At 48.3% G+C, this 17,210-nt stretch overlaps 1 protein-coding gene across 1 annotated transcript; it reads right to left on the reverse strand.

Moving 5' to 3' along the window:
* Positions 1–675: 675 nt before the first annotated feature.
* LRRN4 (leucine rich repeat neuronal 4) lies at positions 676–16,500 on the reverse strand. Its single transcript, XM_052651314.1, has 4 exons — positions 15,843–16,500; positions 14,475–14,679; positions 3,724–3,861; positions 676–1,891 (listed from the first exon to the last, which is right to left on the reverse strand). Exons 1-4 carry the CDS (start codon positions 16,498–16,500, stop codon positions 676–678), a joined length of 2,217 nt encoding a protein of 738 aa, XP_052507274.1.
* Positions 16,501–17,210: the final 710 nt, after the last annotated feature.

Raw genomic sequence — 17,210 nt, forward strand, 5'->3', positions numbered from 1 at the left:
TTCCTTTTGTTCATTTTTTCTCTCAGAAAAGTTCTTGAACATGCTTCCTTCAAAAAGCAGTTCATGGTTCCTCTACCCAGCTGGTCTTAAGTGAAATGCATTAACCGAGTTTGAAAGGACAGCCTTCCCCCTGCCTGTGTTTCACAGATGTTCTGAGAAGACTGCAGTTTAAAGCTAGAAGTACACATGCTGCCATACCCTGAAATGAACAGAAGGCTTCAGGGAGCATAACTGGTTCTCAGGTTAAGAATCCACTGGCAGGGGTCCGGGGGGAGGGGGAGTATTGGGAGGGGGGCGGTCAGGGTGTGTGGAACAGGGAGCCCGGGAGAGAATCCGCTGGAGTCGATCTCTATAGCCGGAGAGCCTTAGCCAGAGTTTGACCTTGAGGGAACTTTACGGAAATGACTTGAAGATGTCGCTTCCAACAGGACAGTAGTGGCTGGATGCTGAGGGACACAGGGTGCCCAGCAAGGTGACCCATAACTTCTGTGGGAACAGAGAGAAGAAGCAAGAAGGGAAGGCAGAGGTTCCGGGGCTGAGGATCCCAGCTCGACCAGTGCCACGGATGTGCCCAAGGAGCGCAAGCCTTGAGGAAGCAATAGGCAGACGGGTCTTTCCAGACCCCAGGACCGCCTTCTCCACGCTGGTGGTGGATGCTCAGTGAACACCTGCCTGTCAGAGCGGGGCTGCGGGCACAGGAACGAAGGCGGGGTTGCGGTAGGCCAGCAGCTGCGTGTGGCAGGGCGGGGTGCGTGGCGTCCGGCCCCGGCGGCAGAGACCGGTGGCCAGCAGCGCTGTACTGACTAGCAGCAGGCCGCCAGCGGAGCCCAGCCCCGCTGTGACAAGCACCGGGCTATGCCCGGTGGTGAAGGCGACGCACGCCCCGTGCCGGCTCAGCCCCGCGCCATTGGCCGCCAGGACGCACACCCGGTAGGCGGTGGCTGGTAACAGCCCGTGCAGGGCGTGCTGGCGCGCGGTGGCACATACGTCCCCCACCACCGACTGGTTCCCTGGCCAGCCCTCCGGTGCGTAGCGGATTTGGTAGGCGCGCACCACTGAGTTGGGGGCGCACCAGCGCACGAGTGCCGACGTGTCGGTGGTCTCCGCCACCGCCTGCAGCTTGGGAGGGTCTGGCAGGGTGTCTTCTCCGCTGAGGCCGGGGCACCGGCACCGCCAGCGTCGCTGAAGCTCTGCGCACGGTGTCTGGAGGTGCCTGCAGGGGTGGTAATCGCAGGGTACATCCCAGGCTGGCGCCCCTACCTCCTCCTTTCCACTCTCCTCTTCCTCCTCCTCCCTGGAGTCATCCTGCAGCAGGACAGGAATCCCGCGCTCGGAAGGAGGCGGGTGTGGAGCCTGCAGGGTGGCTCGTGTCTCCCAGGCAGGCTGGGGCAGGCTTACTGAGTCCCGGGAGGCAGGGGAGAGACCAGGGTGTCTGCTGGCCCATGGGATGGAGCCCACTGAGATATTAGACTCCAGGATAAGCCCGGTAGCATATTCTTGGTGCTCTGTCCAGGCCGTGCTCACAGCCTTAGGTGGGTCCCCAGAGTTGCTCAAACCTGTTGGAGAGACAGTAGTGGAGGGAGTGGCCCCATCCTTGGTAATGCTGTGCTGCAGCCCGGCGGCGGCTCCTGTCTGGGAATCCACAGGGAGGGAGGGAAACTTGGTGATGCTCTGTTGGCCTTCCGCATGTGTGGAGGGTGTTGTGCTCTGCAAGGTGGAGGAACCCTGAGCAGATGGCGTGTGGGTGGAGATGACGGAGGAGGGTGGGTTGGAATCAAGGAGGGTGGTGTTTTGATCTGAATGGCACACACTTGGCAGCTGGGACAGCAAAAGAGGCGCTGAGAAGGTGCCACTGGATCCTGCAGCTGGTTTGCACACAATGTCTGCTGCCCTAGAGGAGAGGTCAGTCAGTTAGAGGGGCTGCTTCTGTGCTGGGCTTTGAGTGCTTAGGGCAGATAATCCCTCTCCCAAGCCTTGTTTAACACATCTGTCAGATACCACATGGTACACACTCAACATGGGTCACCTCAGTGACCTTCAAGGAGGCTCCCCTTGAAAGTCCCATTGGACAGAGAAGGAAATGGGAATTCAGAAAGAGGAACTAACTGCCCAAGATAGCATGGCTAGCAAATGCAGAGCCTAAACCCAGGGTGAGCATGGTGAAGGGCAGTCCAGATGCTCTAAGTGTGGTCTGTCATTTTATTCTCACCTCTCTGCTTCCTGGTGGTGAGTATTAGTAACAACACTCATACTAGCTAAAATTTTTTTGAGTACTTTGTTACATGCTAGGGACAATTGCTAACACTTTTATGTAGAACCCAATTTAATCTCCACTACCTCATGAGATGGCTATGGTTTTTCCAGTGGTTATGTATGGATGTGAGAGTTGGACAGTGAAGAAGGCTGAGTGCTGAAGAATTGATGCCTTTGAACTGTGGTGTTGGAGAGGACTCTTGAGAGTCCCTTGGACTGCAAGGAGATCCAACCAGTCCATTCTGAAGGAGATCAGCCCTGGGATTTCTTTGGAAGGAATGATGCTAAAGCTGAAACTCCAGTACTTTGGCCACCTCATGCGAGGAGTTGACTCATTGGAAAAGACTCTGATGCTGGGAGGGATTGGGGGCAGGAGGAGAAGGGGACGACAGAGGATGAGATGGCTGGATGGCATCACTGACTCGATGGACGTGAGTCTGAGTGAACTCCGGGAGTTGATGATGGACAGGGAGGCCTGGTGTGCTATGGGGTCGCAAAGAGCTGGACACGACTGAGCGACTGAACTGACTGACTGACTGACCTCATGAGATAGGCACTATTATACCCATTTTACAGATGAGGAGGTAGAGGCACAAAGAGATTAAGTAACAGCCAAAATCAATAGTAGTAAGTGGTGTGAAGAGCTTGAACTCTCAACCTTTTCATTCACTGCCAAGAGACTGGTGCTACAGGCAAGATGAAGGGGTGAGGGGTGGCAGACTGAGCCCCACTTGATATTCAGGCTTCTGTCCCATGAGAGCTCTATAAGCCCACTGACACTGGACTGAATGCTACAGAAAGCCAGGCTCTGTGCTGGGAACTCAGTGGAACACAGTTTTGTGTCTTTTTTTTTTTTTTTTTTGCCACACATGGGATCTTAGTTCCCCAACAAGGGATGGAACCAGGGTCCCCTGCATTGGAAGCAGCAGAATCTTAATGACCAGACAGCCAGGGAAGTCCCAAGAGCAGAATTTTGGAAGACAGTAGATCCTGCCTCCTCCACCCAGTGGCTTCATGAATCTAAGCAAGTACCTTCCTCTTTTTGCCCCAGTTCGCTTGTGTGTAAAATGAGCAATGATAACTCCACTTTAGGAGAAAGAGTTAGCTGTTTACATAGCCCATTTTGTTTTCCTAGTGGGCACACAGCTACACTACATTTCCCAGCCACCAATGCAGTAGGCCTGACCTGCTAAGTTAATCTGACCAATGGGATGTGGATGAAAGTGATGGCCTGGCCCTTTAAAGCCTCCTGAGTGGGCTCCTCCAGCTCTTTGCTCCTCAGGGTTGCTGGGATGGAGGCAGAGCCTTCATCTCCTGGGTCCCTGACTGTGACTACAGGGGGAACAGTTGCCCCACCTAGCACTGCCAACCTGCCCAGCATTGTTACATGAGCAGGATACCAACTGTGAGAACTTCAGGCCCAGAGATTTGATCCTCACCCCTCAGTCATCTGCTTTTTAAACGTGTTACCTGCTTAGGACAATTCTCTTTGCATCCATGAGGAGCCAGGACAACTCACAACTGCAAGTGAGAGGGTTGCCGAAGAGGTTGATGGACAGAACCTGGGAGGAATGCAAGTTCCAAGGATGGAAGGTACTCAAGTTGCAGCTGAAATACACAAAAATTAATTAACACAGGCTTGTACAATTAGGTCAACACTAAACCCAGAGAGCCATAGTAGAGTCATGGGAAAACCATTCTGTTAGGGGCTAGTTTGCTTTGAGAAAACTATTAACAGATTAACTTTGGATTTTTTTAAAAAATCTGTGGCGATACCAACATGGAAAACTATTCTGTTAGGGGCTAGTTTGCTTTGAGAAAACTATTAACAGATTAACTTTGGATTTTTTTTTTTAATCTGTGGCGATACCAACATAACCTAGTCAGTATCACCTCTCATAACAAATAGAGACAATTCTCCCTGCTGGCTATATAAAAAAGAGTCTTTGATTATAAAAGTACTTATAAATGTAGATCTCTACATAAAAGTATGATATTGTTATTATAGACTAATGAAGAAAGTGCAGAAATTTTTTAAAATTTATTTTTTAATTGAAGGATAATTGCTTTACAGTATTTTGTTGTTTTCTGTCAAACATCAACAAGAGTCAGCCGTAGGTATCCATATGTTCTTAATGAGAACACTCTGTATACTATTGCAGTTGGACTATAGCTGATGGCATTCCACACCAGTCCTTTGGAAGATGCCTCACTGAAGTGTATCAGTTAGCTCTTACTAGCTTAACTTAAAACAATACATGTTTATTCTTTTTCATGATTCTATGGGTTGACTCAGTGGTTCTCATGGTGTGGGCCGGCTCACCTGGGCTGGAAAGATCTAGGATTGCCTCACCTATATGGAGTCTCCACTGGTTTGCCAGGGCTTCTCTGCTTGTGTCTTTCATCACCCAGAGGCCTGTGCACATGTTGGTGTGCTAGTCTCTACCAGCAAGAGAGGGTGAGCCCCAGTTTGCTTAACTACTTTCAAGTCTCTGCTTACATCACATTTGCTAATGTCCCTTTGGCCTAAACATGTCGCAGGGCTATGCCCAGCTTTAAGAGGTGGAGAAGAGACTCTACTTCATTGCGGGAACAGCTACAAAGTCAAATTTGCAAAGGGCAGTGTATACAGGGATGATGGGAGGAATTACTGGGGCCATATTTGCCAACAATATACCACACCTAGCAATGGCAGGCTCCCTCCTGGTTTTCTGCTCTTTCTGCCCAAAGTGTTTGGCCTTAATCGTCTCAACTCCTAGAGCCTCCCAGCCTCTTGTACACATTCTAGTTACAATCTGAGAATTGTGAGCAACAGGAACTGCACTGTATCCACAGGCAACTTCCAACCGAAGACTAGCTTTTGCCCATCTACCTGGGAACCTTCTTCTATTGCTCTGGGAGAGATGCAGATGTTCTGGGTAAGGAAGGACCCACCACCCAGATCTGCTCTAACACTCCTGGCTGGTGGGCACCTGACGGTTGTCCCCTGTGGAGCACTGAACATATGTGTGTGCCATTATATTGAAACTTAAGTGGAACCCACATATATGTGTATGCATGCTGCTGCTCCTGCTGCTAAGTCGCGTCAGTCGTGTCCTGCTCTGTGCGACCGCATAGACGGCAGCCTACCAGGCTCCGCCGTCCCTGGGATTCTCCAGGCAAGAACACTGGAGTGGGTTGCCATTTCCTTCTCCAATGCATGAAAGTGAAAAGTGAAAGTAAAGTTGCTCAGTCATGTCCAACCAGTGACCCCATGGACTGCAGCCTACCAGGCTCCTCCGCCCATGGGATTTTCCAGGCAAGAGTACTGGAGTGGGTTGCCATTGCTGCCTTCTGTGTATGCATGAATGCATGCTAAGTCACTTCAGTTGTGTCTGACTCTCTGCAAACCTATAGACTCCCCACCAGTCTCCTCTGTCCGTGGGATTCTCTAGGCAAGAACACTGGAGTGGATTGCCAGGCCCTTCTCCAGGGTATCTTCTGGACTCAGGGATTAAACTCACATCCTTTACGTCTCTTGCATTGACAAGTGGGTTCTTTACTTCTAGCACCACCTGGGACTCCCCATATATGTGTGTGTATGAATGTATGTATGTGTATATTTATACACACATATATATACACACACACACATATATGCAAATGCTTGCTTTTAGCAGGTTTCACAGAGCTAGAGTGGAAATCTTAGAAGGGAGTTTACTTAACACTTAATTTTGCAAAGGAATTTTTTTTTTTTTAACCTGAAGTGGGAGAAGAAAAGATCACCATATTTTGGGGTAAGTGGCTCAGAGGTTAAAGCATCTGCCTGCAATGCAGGAGACCTGTGTTTGATCCCTGGGTCGGGAAGATCCCCTGGAGAAGGAAATGGCAACCCACTCCAGTATTCTTGCCTGGAGAATCCCATGGACAGTGGAGCCTGGTGGGCTACAGCCCACGGGGTCGCGAAGAGTCGGACATGACTGAGGAACTTAACTAACTAACATTACTTAGGAGAAGGAAATGTTAACCTATTCCAATATTCTTTCCTGGAAAATCCCATGGACAGAGAAGCCTGGTGGGTTACAGTCCAGAGGATCGCAAAGAATTGGACACAACTGAGTGACTGAACACACACAACATTGCTTAGTATTTCAGATAATAACATTATTTCATTGATATCATTATGTCAGATCATGAGGTAGGTAATATTTCACTCACTTATTTTTTATTTATTTATTGTTTTTGGCCAAACTGGCAGCTTATGGGATTTTAGTTTCCTGACCAGGGACTCAACCTGGGCCCCTGGGAGTGAAACTGCTGAGTAACTACTGGAATTTCCAATATTTCACTCATTTTTATAGATAAGGAAAAGGAGTCTTTTCCTTCTCTGGTGGCCCTTTCTGCCACACATTGCAACTTGCACATGATAAAGACATGTTGCATTCCCATCACATGCCAAGGATGGGAAAGCCTGCTTCATGTCCTGAGGCGTGTCCACGTCTGGGTATTCTCTGCATCTGAACTGACAGAACCTTAACATGGAAGAAGTTTCTACTTATCTTCTAAATAATCCCTGTTTTCTTTTTTTGCTGAAATATTGCCAAAGGCCTCTCCCTCCCGCATGTAGCATTGTCAGAGGGGACGGTGAAAGACATTGGGCATGCCAGTTTGGCAGAGAAGCCAGGAGGGTGCTACCCCCTCTCCAGAGAGTGCTGGCTGTGCCAAGGAACCCACATGTTGCCAGCATCTATCACAGATAATGTCCCAGGGGAGGCTTTGGGTGAGGTAAGGAGAGTCAAGAGCAAGGCGGGCTTGAGAAAAAGGGAAGAGGGTGCCACAGGGGAGATGACAGGGGAGATGAGCTTCAGAGGCTTGAGAACTCCCAGAGAGGAAGTGGCTCCTTCCCCAGATGGAGCACGGGGTTGGGGGCGGGGTTGGTCGTGCAGTGGAGTCCAGGGATGAGCCAGCCAAAGAGGTAAACCTCCTCCTCCAACCATGGAAGAGTTTTCATTTGTCTTAAAACTCAATCAGATTATAATTTAGACAGATCTCCTGGCTGAATATGGTGACTCGATTACAGGGGTTCTCAACCAGAGGTCCTTGGAGACAGGGTATATGAACTTGGATAGAGCTCTCTTTCACAAATCTCTAACTGAAATTCACCGTTTCAGTGACGAATGAAGGCAACAAACCACAGGTGAATCACCAACAAAACACATATTTTGAAATCACTTTTCAGTAGTTTTCTGTCATTTATGATCATCAAAGGGCTTCCCTGATATCTCAGTTAGTAAAGAATCTGCCTGCAATGCAGGAGTTCCTGGTTAGATCCCTGGGTTGGGAAGATTTCCCCAGAGAAGGGAAAGGCTACCTACTCCAGTATTCTGGCTTGGAGAATTCCATGGACTGTATAGTTCATGGGGTCACAAACAGTAGGACACAACTAAGTGACTTTCACTTTACTCACTTAATGCATGAACTCCTTATTGCCAAATTCAGACTTAAATTGAAGAAAATATGGAAAAACACTAGACTATTCAGTTATGACCTAAAGCAAATCCCTTACAATTATACAGTGGAAGTGATAAACAGATTCAAGGGATTAGATTTGATAGAGTGCCTGAAGAACTATGGACAGAGGTTCATGACATTGTACAGGAGGCAGTGATCAAGACCACTCCCAAGAAAAAGAAATGCAAAAAGGCAGAAAGGTTGTCTTGAGGAGGCCTTACAAATAGCTGAGAAGAGAAGTTAAAGGTAAAGGAGAAAAGGAAAGATATACTCATTTGAATGCAGAGTTCCAAAGAATAGCAAAGAGATATAAGAAAGCCTTCCTCAGTGATCAATGCAAAGAAATAGAGGAAACCAATAGAATGGGAAAGACTAGAGATCTCTTCAAGACAATTAGAGATACCAAGGGAATATTTCATGCAAAGATGGGCACAATAAAGGACAGAAATGGTATGGACCTAAAAGAAGCAGAAGATATTAAGAAGAGGTGGCAACAACACACAGAAGAACTATACAAAAAAGATCTTCATGACCCAGATAACCACAATGGTGTGATTACTCACCTAGAGCCAGACCTCCTGGAATGTGAAGTCCAGTGGGCCTTAGAAAGCATCACTACAAACAAAGCTAGTGGAGGCAATGGAACGCCAGTTGAGCTATTTAAAATCCTAAAAGATGATGCTGGTAAAGTATAGTACTCAATATGTCAGCAAATTTGGAAAACTCAGCAGTGGCCACAGCACTGGAAAAGGTCAGTTTTTATTCCAATCTCAAAGAAAGGCAAACCCAAAGAATGTTCAAACTACCTCACAATTGCCCTCATCTCACACACTAGCAAAGTAATGCTGAAAATTCTCCAAGCCAGGCTTCAACAGTACGTGAACCATGAACTTCCAGATATTCAAGCTAGATTCAGAAAAGAGGAACCAGAGATCAAATTGCCAACATCCATTGGATCATAGAAAAAGCAAGAGAGTTCCAGAAAAACATCTACTTCTGCTATATTGACTATGCCAAAGTTATTGCATGGGTCACAACAAACTATGGAAAATTCTTAAAGAGATGAGAATACCAGACCACCTGACCTGCTTCTTGAGAAATCTGTATGCTGGTCAACAAGCAACAGTTAGAACTGAACATTGGAACAACAGACTGGTTCAAATAGGGAGAGGAATACGTCAAGGCTGTATATTGTCACCCTGCTTATTTAACTTACATACAGATTACATCATGCAAAATGCTGGGCTGGATGAAGCACAAGCTGGAATCAAGATTGCCAGGAGAAATATCAATAACCTCAGATATGCAGATGACACCGTCCTTATGGCAGAAAGTGAAGAACTGAAGAGCCTCCTGATGAAAGTGAAAGAGGAGGATGAAAAAGTTGGCTTAAAACTCAACATTAAGAAAACTAAGATCATGGCATCTGGTCCCATCATTTCATGGCAAATAGATGGGGAAACAGTGGCAGACTTTATTTTTGGGGGCTCTAAAATCTCTGCAGATGGTGAATGCAGCCATGGAATTAAAAGAAGCTTGCTCCTTGGAAGAAAAGCTATGACCAACCTAGACAGCATATTAAAAAGCAGAGACATTACTTTGCCAACAAAGGTCCATCTAGTCAAAGCTATGGTTTTCCCAATAGTCACATATGGATGTAAGAGTTGGACTATAAAGGAAGCTGAGTGCCGAAGATGTGATGATTTTGAACTGTGGTGTTGGGGGAGACTCTTGAGAGTCCCTTGGACTGCAAGGAGATCCAACCAGTCCATCCTAAAGGAAATCAGTCCCAAATAATCCAGAAGGACTGATGCTGAAGCTGAAACTCCAATACTTTGGCCACCTGATGCAAAGAACTGACTCATTGGAACAAACCTTGATGCTGGGAAAGATTGAAGGTGGGAGGAGAAGGGGACAACAGAGGATGAGATGGTTGGATAGCATCACCGACTCGATGGACATGAGTTTGAGTAAGCCCCAGGAGCTGGTGATGGACAGGGAAGCCTGGAGTACTGCTGTCCATGGGGTCACAAAGAGTCGGTCATGACTGAGTGACTGAGCTGAACCTAATGATCATCAAAATTGTTGAAGTTATTGGACCTCTTGCTGGATTTTTTAAATTTAAGGAGTAGCTGCAGGACTGGAAAAGGTCAGTTTAAATTCCAATCCCAAAGAAGGGCAATGCCAAAGAATGCGCAAATTACCTCACAATTACACTCATATTGCATGCTAGCAAGGTTATGCTCAAAATCCTTCAAGCTAGGCTTCAACAGTACATGAACCCAGAACTTCCAGATATACAAGTAGTATTTAGAAAAGGCAGAGGAATCAGAGAGCAAATTGCCAACATCCATTGGATCATAGAAAAAGCAAGTGAATTCCAGGAAAAGATGTACTTCTTCTTCATTGACTATGCTAAAGCCTGTGACTGTAGATCACAACAAACTGTGGAAAATTCTTAAAGATATGGAAATATCAGACCACCTTACCTGTCTCCTAAGAAATTTGTATGCAGATCAAGAAGCAATAGTTAGAATGGACTGGAACAAGATTAACTGGTTCAAATTGGGAAAGGAGTACGTCAAGGCTGTATATTGTCACTTTGATTATTTAATTTATGTAGATTATGTCATGAGAAATGCCAGCCTGAATGAAGCTCAAGCCAGAATCAAGATTGCCAGGAGAAATATCAATAACCTCAGATATGCAGATGATACCACCTTTATGGAAGAAAGCGTAGAGGAACTGAAGGGTCTCTTGATAAAGGTGAAAGAGGAGAGTGAAAAAATTGGCTTAAAACTCAACATTCAAAAAATGAAGATCATAGCATCTGGTCCTATCACTTCAAACAGATGGCAAATAGATGGGGAAAGTGTGGAAACAGGGAGAGACTCTATTTTACTGGGCTCCAAAATCACTGCAGATGGTGACTCCAGCCATGAAGTTAAAAGATGATGGCTCCTTGGAAGAAAAGCTATGACAAACCTAGACAGTGTATTAAAAAACAGAGACATCACTTTGCCGACAAAGGTCAGCATAGTCACAGCTATGGTTTTCTCAGTAGTCACGTATGGATGTCAGAGTTGGACCAAAAAGAAGGTTGAGCACTGCAAAATTGATGTTTTCGAACTGTGGTGCTGTAGAAGACTCTTGAGAGCCCCTTGGACAGCAAGAAGATAAAACCAGTCAATCCTAAAGGAAAGAAATCAACCCTGAATTGCTGAAACTTGAGCTCCAATCCTTTGGCCACCTGATGCAAAGAGCCAACTCATTGGAAAAGACCCTGATGCTTGGAAAGATTGAAGGCAGGAGAAAGGGGCCACAGAGGATGAGATGGCTGGATAGCATCTCTGACTCAATGGACATAAGTTTGAGCAAACGCTGGGAAATAGTAAAGGACAGGGAAACCATGGGGTCTGTAAGAGTTGGACATGACTGAGCGACTGAACAACAACAACAACAACAACAAAATAGAGACGCACACCACACATACATAGTCCTGAAACACATACTTAAAAATATTTTGATGACTATAATTGGTTTCTTTGTTGCTCACTCACTCGTATCCAACTCTTTTTGACCCCATGGACTGAAGCACACCAGGCTTCCCTGTCCTTCACCATCTCTTGGAGCTTGCTCAAACTCATGTTCATGGAGTCAGTGAAAAGTGTTAGTCAGTCAAGTCCAACTCTTTGCGACCCCATGGACTATTGCCCATCAGGCTCCTCTGTCTATGGGATTCTCCAGGCAACAATACTGGAGTGGATTGTCATTCCCTTCTCCAGGGGATCTTCCCAATCCGGGGATCAAACTCAAGTCTCCTGCACTGTAGACAGATTGTTTATCACCTGAGCCAGGGAATCTCTCTGAATCAGTGATGCCATACAACCATCTCATCCTCTGTCGTCCCCTTCTCCTCCTGTACTCCATCTTTCCCACCAGTAGGGTCTTTTCTAATAAGTTGGCTCTTTGCATCAGGTGGCCAAAGCATTGAAGCATCAGCTTCAGCATCAGCCCTTTAAATGAATATTCAGGATTGATTTCCTATAGGATTGACTGGTTTGATCTCCTTGCTGTCCAAGGGACTCTCAAAAGTCTTCTCCAACACCACAGTTGAAAAGCATCAATTCTTTGGCATGCAGCCTTCTTTATGGTCCAACTCTCACTTCTATACATGACTACTGGAAAAACCAGTTTGACTATGCAGACCTTTCCAGCAAAGTAAATGCCTCTGCTTTTTAATACACTGTCTAGGTTTGTCACAGCTTTTCTTCCAAGGAACATCTTTTAATTTCATGACTGCACTCACCATCTGCAGTGATTTTTGAGCCTCAAAAAGTAAAATCTATCACTGTTTCCACATTTTCCCCATCTATTTGCCATGAAGTGATGGGACTGGATATTAGGTATATGAGAACGTACTTCTGAGAAAGGCCCACAGGCTTCAGCTACTGCCACAGAAGTCCATGGCACAAGAGTGTTTAAGATTCCCTGCACTAACCTGTGTACTCCTGAAGGTCATGGGTTAGAAGGCTTTTGGTTAGCTGGGTAGGGAATAATGACAACTTGACCTCAAACTACCCTGCAGGGCAGGTGGGAAGGGCTGATCACAGAGCCATTGGGAATGGAGACCAGGCTGGACCTGGTGATCAGGGAGCCAACCTTCAGAGCTGTCTGCACCTACACTGACTCTTCATCCCACTTCATTCTGGCTCCATTGAGAATGAACATCACCAACACCCCACATTTTGTCAAATCCTATGGCATTGGAAAAGTGGGTGGAAACAGTGCTAGAGGAAGCATGTAGGATGAGTAATAACATGCAGAAAAGTTTTAAGAAGAGGAAATAGTCAAGGGCCTTAAGAAGGCCTATCCAGAAAAGCTGGAGAAGCACCAGAGCAGTATCCTAAGGATGAGAAGAGAGAGTGTCAAGAGGGAGGAAGGACTCAAGAAGGGGCTTAGGGGATAGAGAAGTGTCCACTGGACATAGCAGCTGAAATGCCACTGGTTCAATTCAACCATGAAGCTGAAGTGGGTGGTCAGACTGCAGCAAACTGAGAAATGTAGGGATAAGAGGAAGCAGCCCCCACTTCTGATCCAGGGATGCCTGCTTTTCTAGGAGTCTCGGTTGCCTTTCTCCACCTGGGGAGTTTAGACTTACCTTTGAAGATATGGAGCAATTATGTTTTTCTTCCAGCCTGCTGAAGCTGATCACTGACCCTACTTGCCTTATGACATGGTACGTGGCATGTGCCTCTGTTACTGATCCCAATATATCATGACAATTGACAGATGTCTTCTCCCTACAGAACTGTGCGCTCCCTGGAAGCAGAGGCCATGCTCTCATCATCACCATCACCATCTCATGGCCGTCAACACCATCACTGCTACTGGTGTCTTCCCTGCTATCCCCATCAGCATCATCACTGCCATCACTTCATGCTTTCTCAACTACCTCTGTGCTGAGGATGCTCATTTAGGAATCTCCAGCCCAGAGTTCCCATGAGCTCTAGGCTCATGTATCTAGGTATGTCCTAGATGCTGAAAGACCTGTGAGACATCCAGTGGAGATGCCCAGTAGTGATTACACAAACCTCCTGTTCTGTGCCAGGCACTGTTCTAGATACATATCAAAGCAGTTCCTCTCACAACAATGCAGTAGGGGAGGATCAGATCATTATTCCCATTTTACAGATGAGGAAACTGAGCTGCAAAAGCATAGGTTAACTTGCCCTAACTCACATAGCTAGGAAGTGGTGAGTGGAGTCAGGATTGAGTCCAAGCAGTTTGGTTCCACATCTGATAAACAATGCTTCATCAGTCTGAAACTCAAAAGAGGAGTCTAAGCCAGAGATGATATCCCTCCCATCCATATCATCACCACCATCATCATCACCATGACCATCCTGTCACCATTCATAACCACCACCACCACCACCATCATGAGACACCATTATCACCATCACTGTCAACATAATCTCACCATCATCCCAACCACCATGATCTTCACTAATGTTGCAGAGCACACAATGCGCCAGGCACTGAGCTAAGTGCTCTGTGTGTTCTATCTCCTTTCCCCTCATGATAAGCCCCAAGGTGAGTACTCTGGAGCTAGTCAAGAAAAAAGAGAAGGCAACATTAAGAGTGATGGCAGGGCAATGGTGCTTGCCTCCCAGGGCCTAGCTGTGGGCTCCCAGGAAAGGGGGTGGCTTGAGATCATCTTCAAAGGTATGCTGCCCTTCCTGCTAGAAGTCAGGATAGTAGTTGCTCTTGGGAAGGAGGGTGGATATGGTGAGACTCGGGATAACCCCTGGCCCAGAGGGAACCACCCCTGGGTCCCGTGCAAGTAGAAGCTGCTCAAGCCCTGGAAGGGGCTGCTGATTTGCATAAACACATGGGGAAGCAGGTGGATGGAGAAATAGAGAAGACCCTGATGCCCTCTTCCCACTGCAAATTTCTCATCCTGGACTTGAAGGAAACTTGACATGTGTGAGAGTTTGAAGTTTTAACATTACTGTGGACAGCACTGAGTTGGTTGGTTTTTAGGCCAGAAGGACTCTCTGGGGTGTGCTTACCCTATCCTCCAAAGCATAAGGAGGAACAAGACCCCAACGAGGACTTGAAAGAGCAATGGGAGGAAAAGGAAGGTCTAGTTTATTCTATAAAATAGTTATGACTATTCAATTTAGTGTAATGGACAAAAATCAGTCATGTGTTTTAGAAACACTTACTTCTGGAAATGAAGGACCCGTAGGTGAGGCGTGTCTTGAAAGATATATGTATGGACAGAAGTAAGTGCTGGTGAATCTTGACAATCCAGATGCTGCAGGTCAGGGGTCATCTTGAAAATGTCCCCCTCTAGACTCCTCAGCCTTGGCATCTTTCTCAGGTAGAGGGATGTGAGCTGCGGCAGGTTTCTGATCCATCCCAACCGAACTGAAATACAGATGGGACACTGCCCACTATCCTGGAAGGCGTGAACCCATAAGGCTGGCACAGCATTAAGGAAACAATGAGTGTGACAGGTGAGTGGTCAAGGTCATTGCTAAGCATGGGGACAGTGGGCAGCTTCAGGAATCTCAGAAGCATGGGCCACTTCAGCTGGAAGGGCCTTCAGAGAAGACCAGTCCTTCCCTTTCCAGCCCCAGACAGCTGAGGTCCCAGAGGATGATGACTGGCTAAAGGCCACACAACAAGGAAGGAACAAGGCTGAGCTTGACTCTAGGACACTGTCTCCAAGTACGCTGTTGTCCCACCCTCTTGTTAAACCCCACACAGAAGCCCCAGGCTTCAGTGTGATGGCTACCAGGAGCAGGGGAAATCTTTGAGGAATGTAAGGAAGGAGGCTCAGAGGAGGAGTGGGGCAGGAGGAGGCTGGGAAATCTCATTTCATCGCTCTCCTGGTAAATGGAGAACGTCCCCCTTCTCTGCTTCCCTTCTTGCTTTTTGTTCTCTTGGTGGTGGTGGAACAGGTGATTATCAACATGTGAAGCGTTTTTAAACAATAAAACCAATCTTGTAAATCAGAGTCAGAATACCCAAGTACAGGAGAATAGATATTCCCACCTCTCTTCTGTGTCTTGTTTGAAGGATTTAACATTCACAGAAAGAATTTTAGCCAACTAAGTATTAATAGAAATCAATGAAAGCCTCCTCTGAACATCAGGTGCTTCATGTTAAAATGTTTGATACCAGGTTTGCCCATTCATCAGCCCCAAAGCACTGCGACCACTCCCCATTCTCCATTCTGCTGGGGAGCAGAACAGAGGTTAAACCTGTGGGCTCTGGACCCAGAACGCCACAGTTCAGACGTGGAGGCACCGCTAAGGAGCTGGGAGTCTGCAGGCCAGCATTCTCCTTTCTGTGCCCTGGTTTCCTCACAGGCAGAGCAGAGGTGATAGCCCCCAGCTCTTGGGACTCAAGGAGTGCAGACCAGTGAGGCGCTTCGAACAGGGTGCCCTAGGCTCAGGGAACCTCTGGGGTCTCTTTGAGCCTTCCTGCAAGAAGACGCCCGGGGCAGCGCCCCTCGAGGAAGTTCACAGCCCTCCCTCCCGGGATCGTCCACCCCTCAGGCTTAGACACTCGGCGCCGGCACTCACCGCGGGGGAGGAATGTGCCACTGAGATCCAGCACCTGGAGGGCGGCCAGGGGCGCGCCGCCCACCCCCGCGAAGGTAGCGTCGGCGATGTCCTCGTGGTCACCGCGGCCCAGCTCGGTGTAGGACAGGTTGAGCAGGCGCAGCTCGGGAAAACAGGCGAAGGCCCCGGGCTGCAGAGCCCGCAGCGGGTTCCCGGCCAGCGCCAGCGCGCGGAGACCGGGCAGCGCGGGCCCGGTGCACGGCGGCAGGGTGGCCAGCAGGTTGTAGCTGAGGTCGAGGGAGTGCAGCCCCGCGGGCGCTCCGGGGCCCCAGCGCAGCGCAGCGATGCGGTTGTGGCGCAGTGTCAGCACCTGTAACTGTGGCAGGTGGCCCAACTCCGGAGCGCTCAAGGCGCGCAGCAGGTTGTGGCTGCCGTCGAGGCTGCGCAGCGCGCGGGGCAGGCAGCCGGGCAGGCGCTCTAGGCCACGGTTCACGAAAGTCAGGGTCGTGACCCCCGCGACTGGGAGCCACTCGCAGGGCGAGACCGTGGAGTTACCGGCCCCGCTCCCCCAGGGGCCCTGTTGAGTGAGCCGGAAAACAAGGGTGTTCTGGAGCGGCCCCGCCCGGCTGGGTCGCGGCGCTATCGTGAAAGGCAGCAGCAGCAGCAGGGCCCACCGCATGGCGGGTGTCTGGAGAGAACAGCGGGACAGCTCATTAAATGCAGCGGAAACCCCGGAAGAAGGGGCAAATGTCCCCACCTCGCTGCCCCTTTCCCAGGAGAACCTAGCCCTGGATGTTCCCTGAACGGCGGGGGTTGATCCCTGCGTCGGGGATGTGTAGTGACTTGGCCCCTGCCCGCTTCCCCCATCATTTCCTGCATGTACGCCGGGGCACCTCCTGCCCTTCCTTCCCCAGTATTTGCCCTTCCCTCTAATTAACTCAAGGGTTACCACCCATAGGGAATCTTTTGCTGAAGGCCTCCCTCATTTGTCTCTGAACCCAGAAAGCTCCCTTTGCTTGTCTTCATCCCATGAGCTTCTGGAGAGAAGGGAACGTGGCCTTTTTGTAAACTCTTCCCCAAGCGCAGACATTGCTGCATAAATATATATTAATAACACTTTAATGGGAGGCTTCCATAGGGAGGAAGCTCCACTGGGGTAAAAACATGGGACTTGAGGGAGATTTTGTTAGTTTCAACGACATTGGTTGTCCCAGTTTTTATCCTTAGAACTGAACTGCCCAGCCACAGGTGAGTCTGGTATGCCTCTGATCTTTTTTGAGGGTCACACTTCAAGTTCTGGGATCTCTTTCTTGGGAAGGCTCAGGGTTGCCTTCAGGGAAGAAAGGAGCCTCCAGACAGTTGTAGGGCTTGGGAACCTGGAGAAAAGTA

The sequence above is a fragment of the Budorcas taxicolor genome, chromosome 13 (genome assembly GCF_023091745.1).
Source record: "Budorcas taxicolor isolate Tak-1 chromosome 13, Takin1.1, whole genome shotgun sequence".
Classification (NCBI taxonomy): Eukaryota; Metazoa; Chordata; class Mammalia; order Artiodactyla; family Bovidae; genus Budorcas; species Budorcas taxicolor.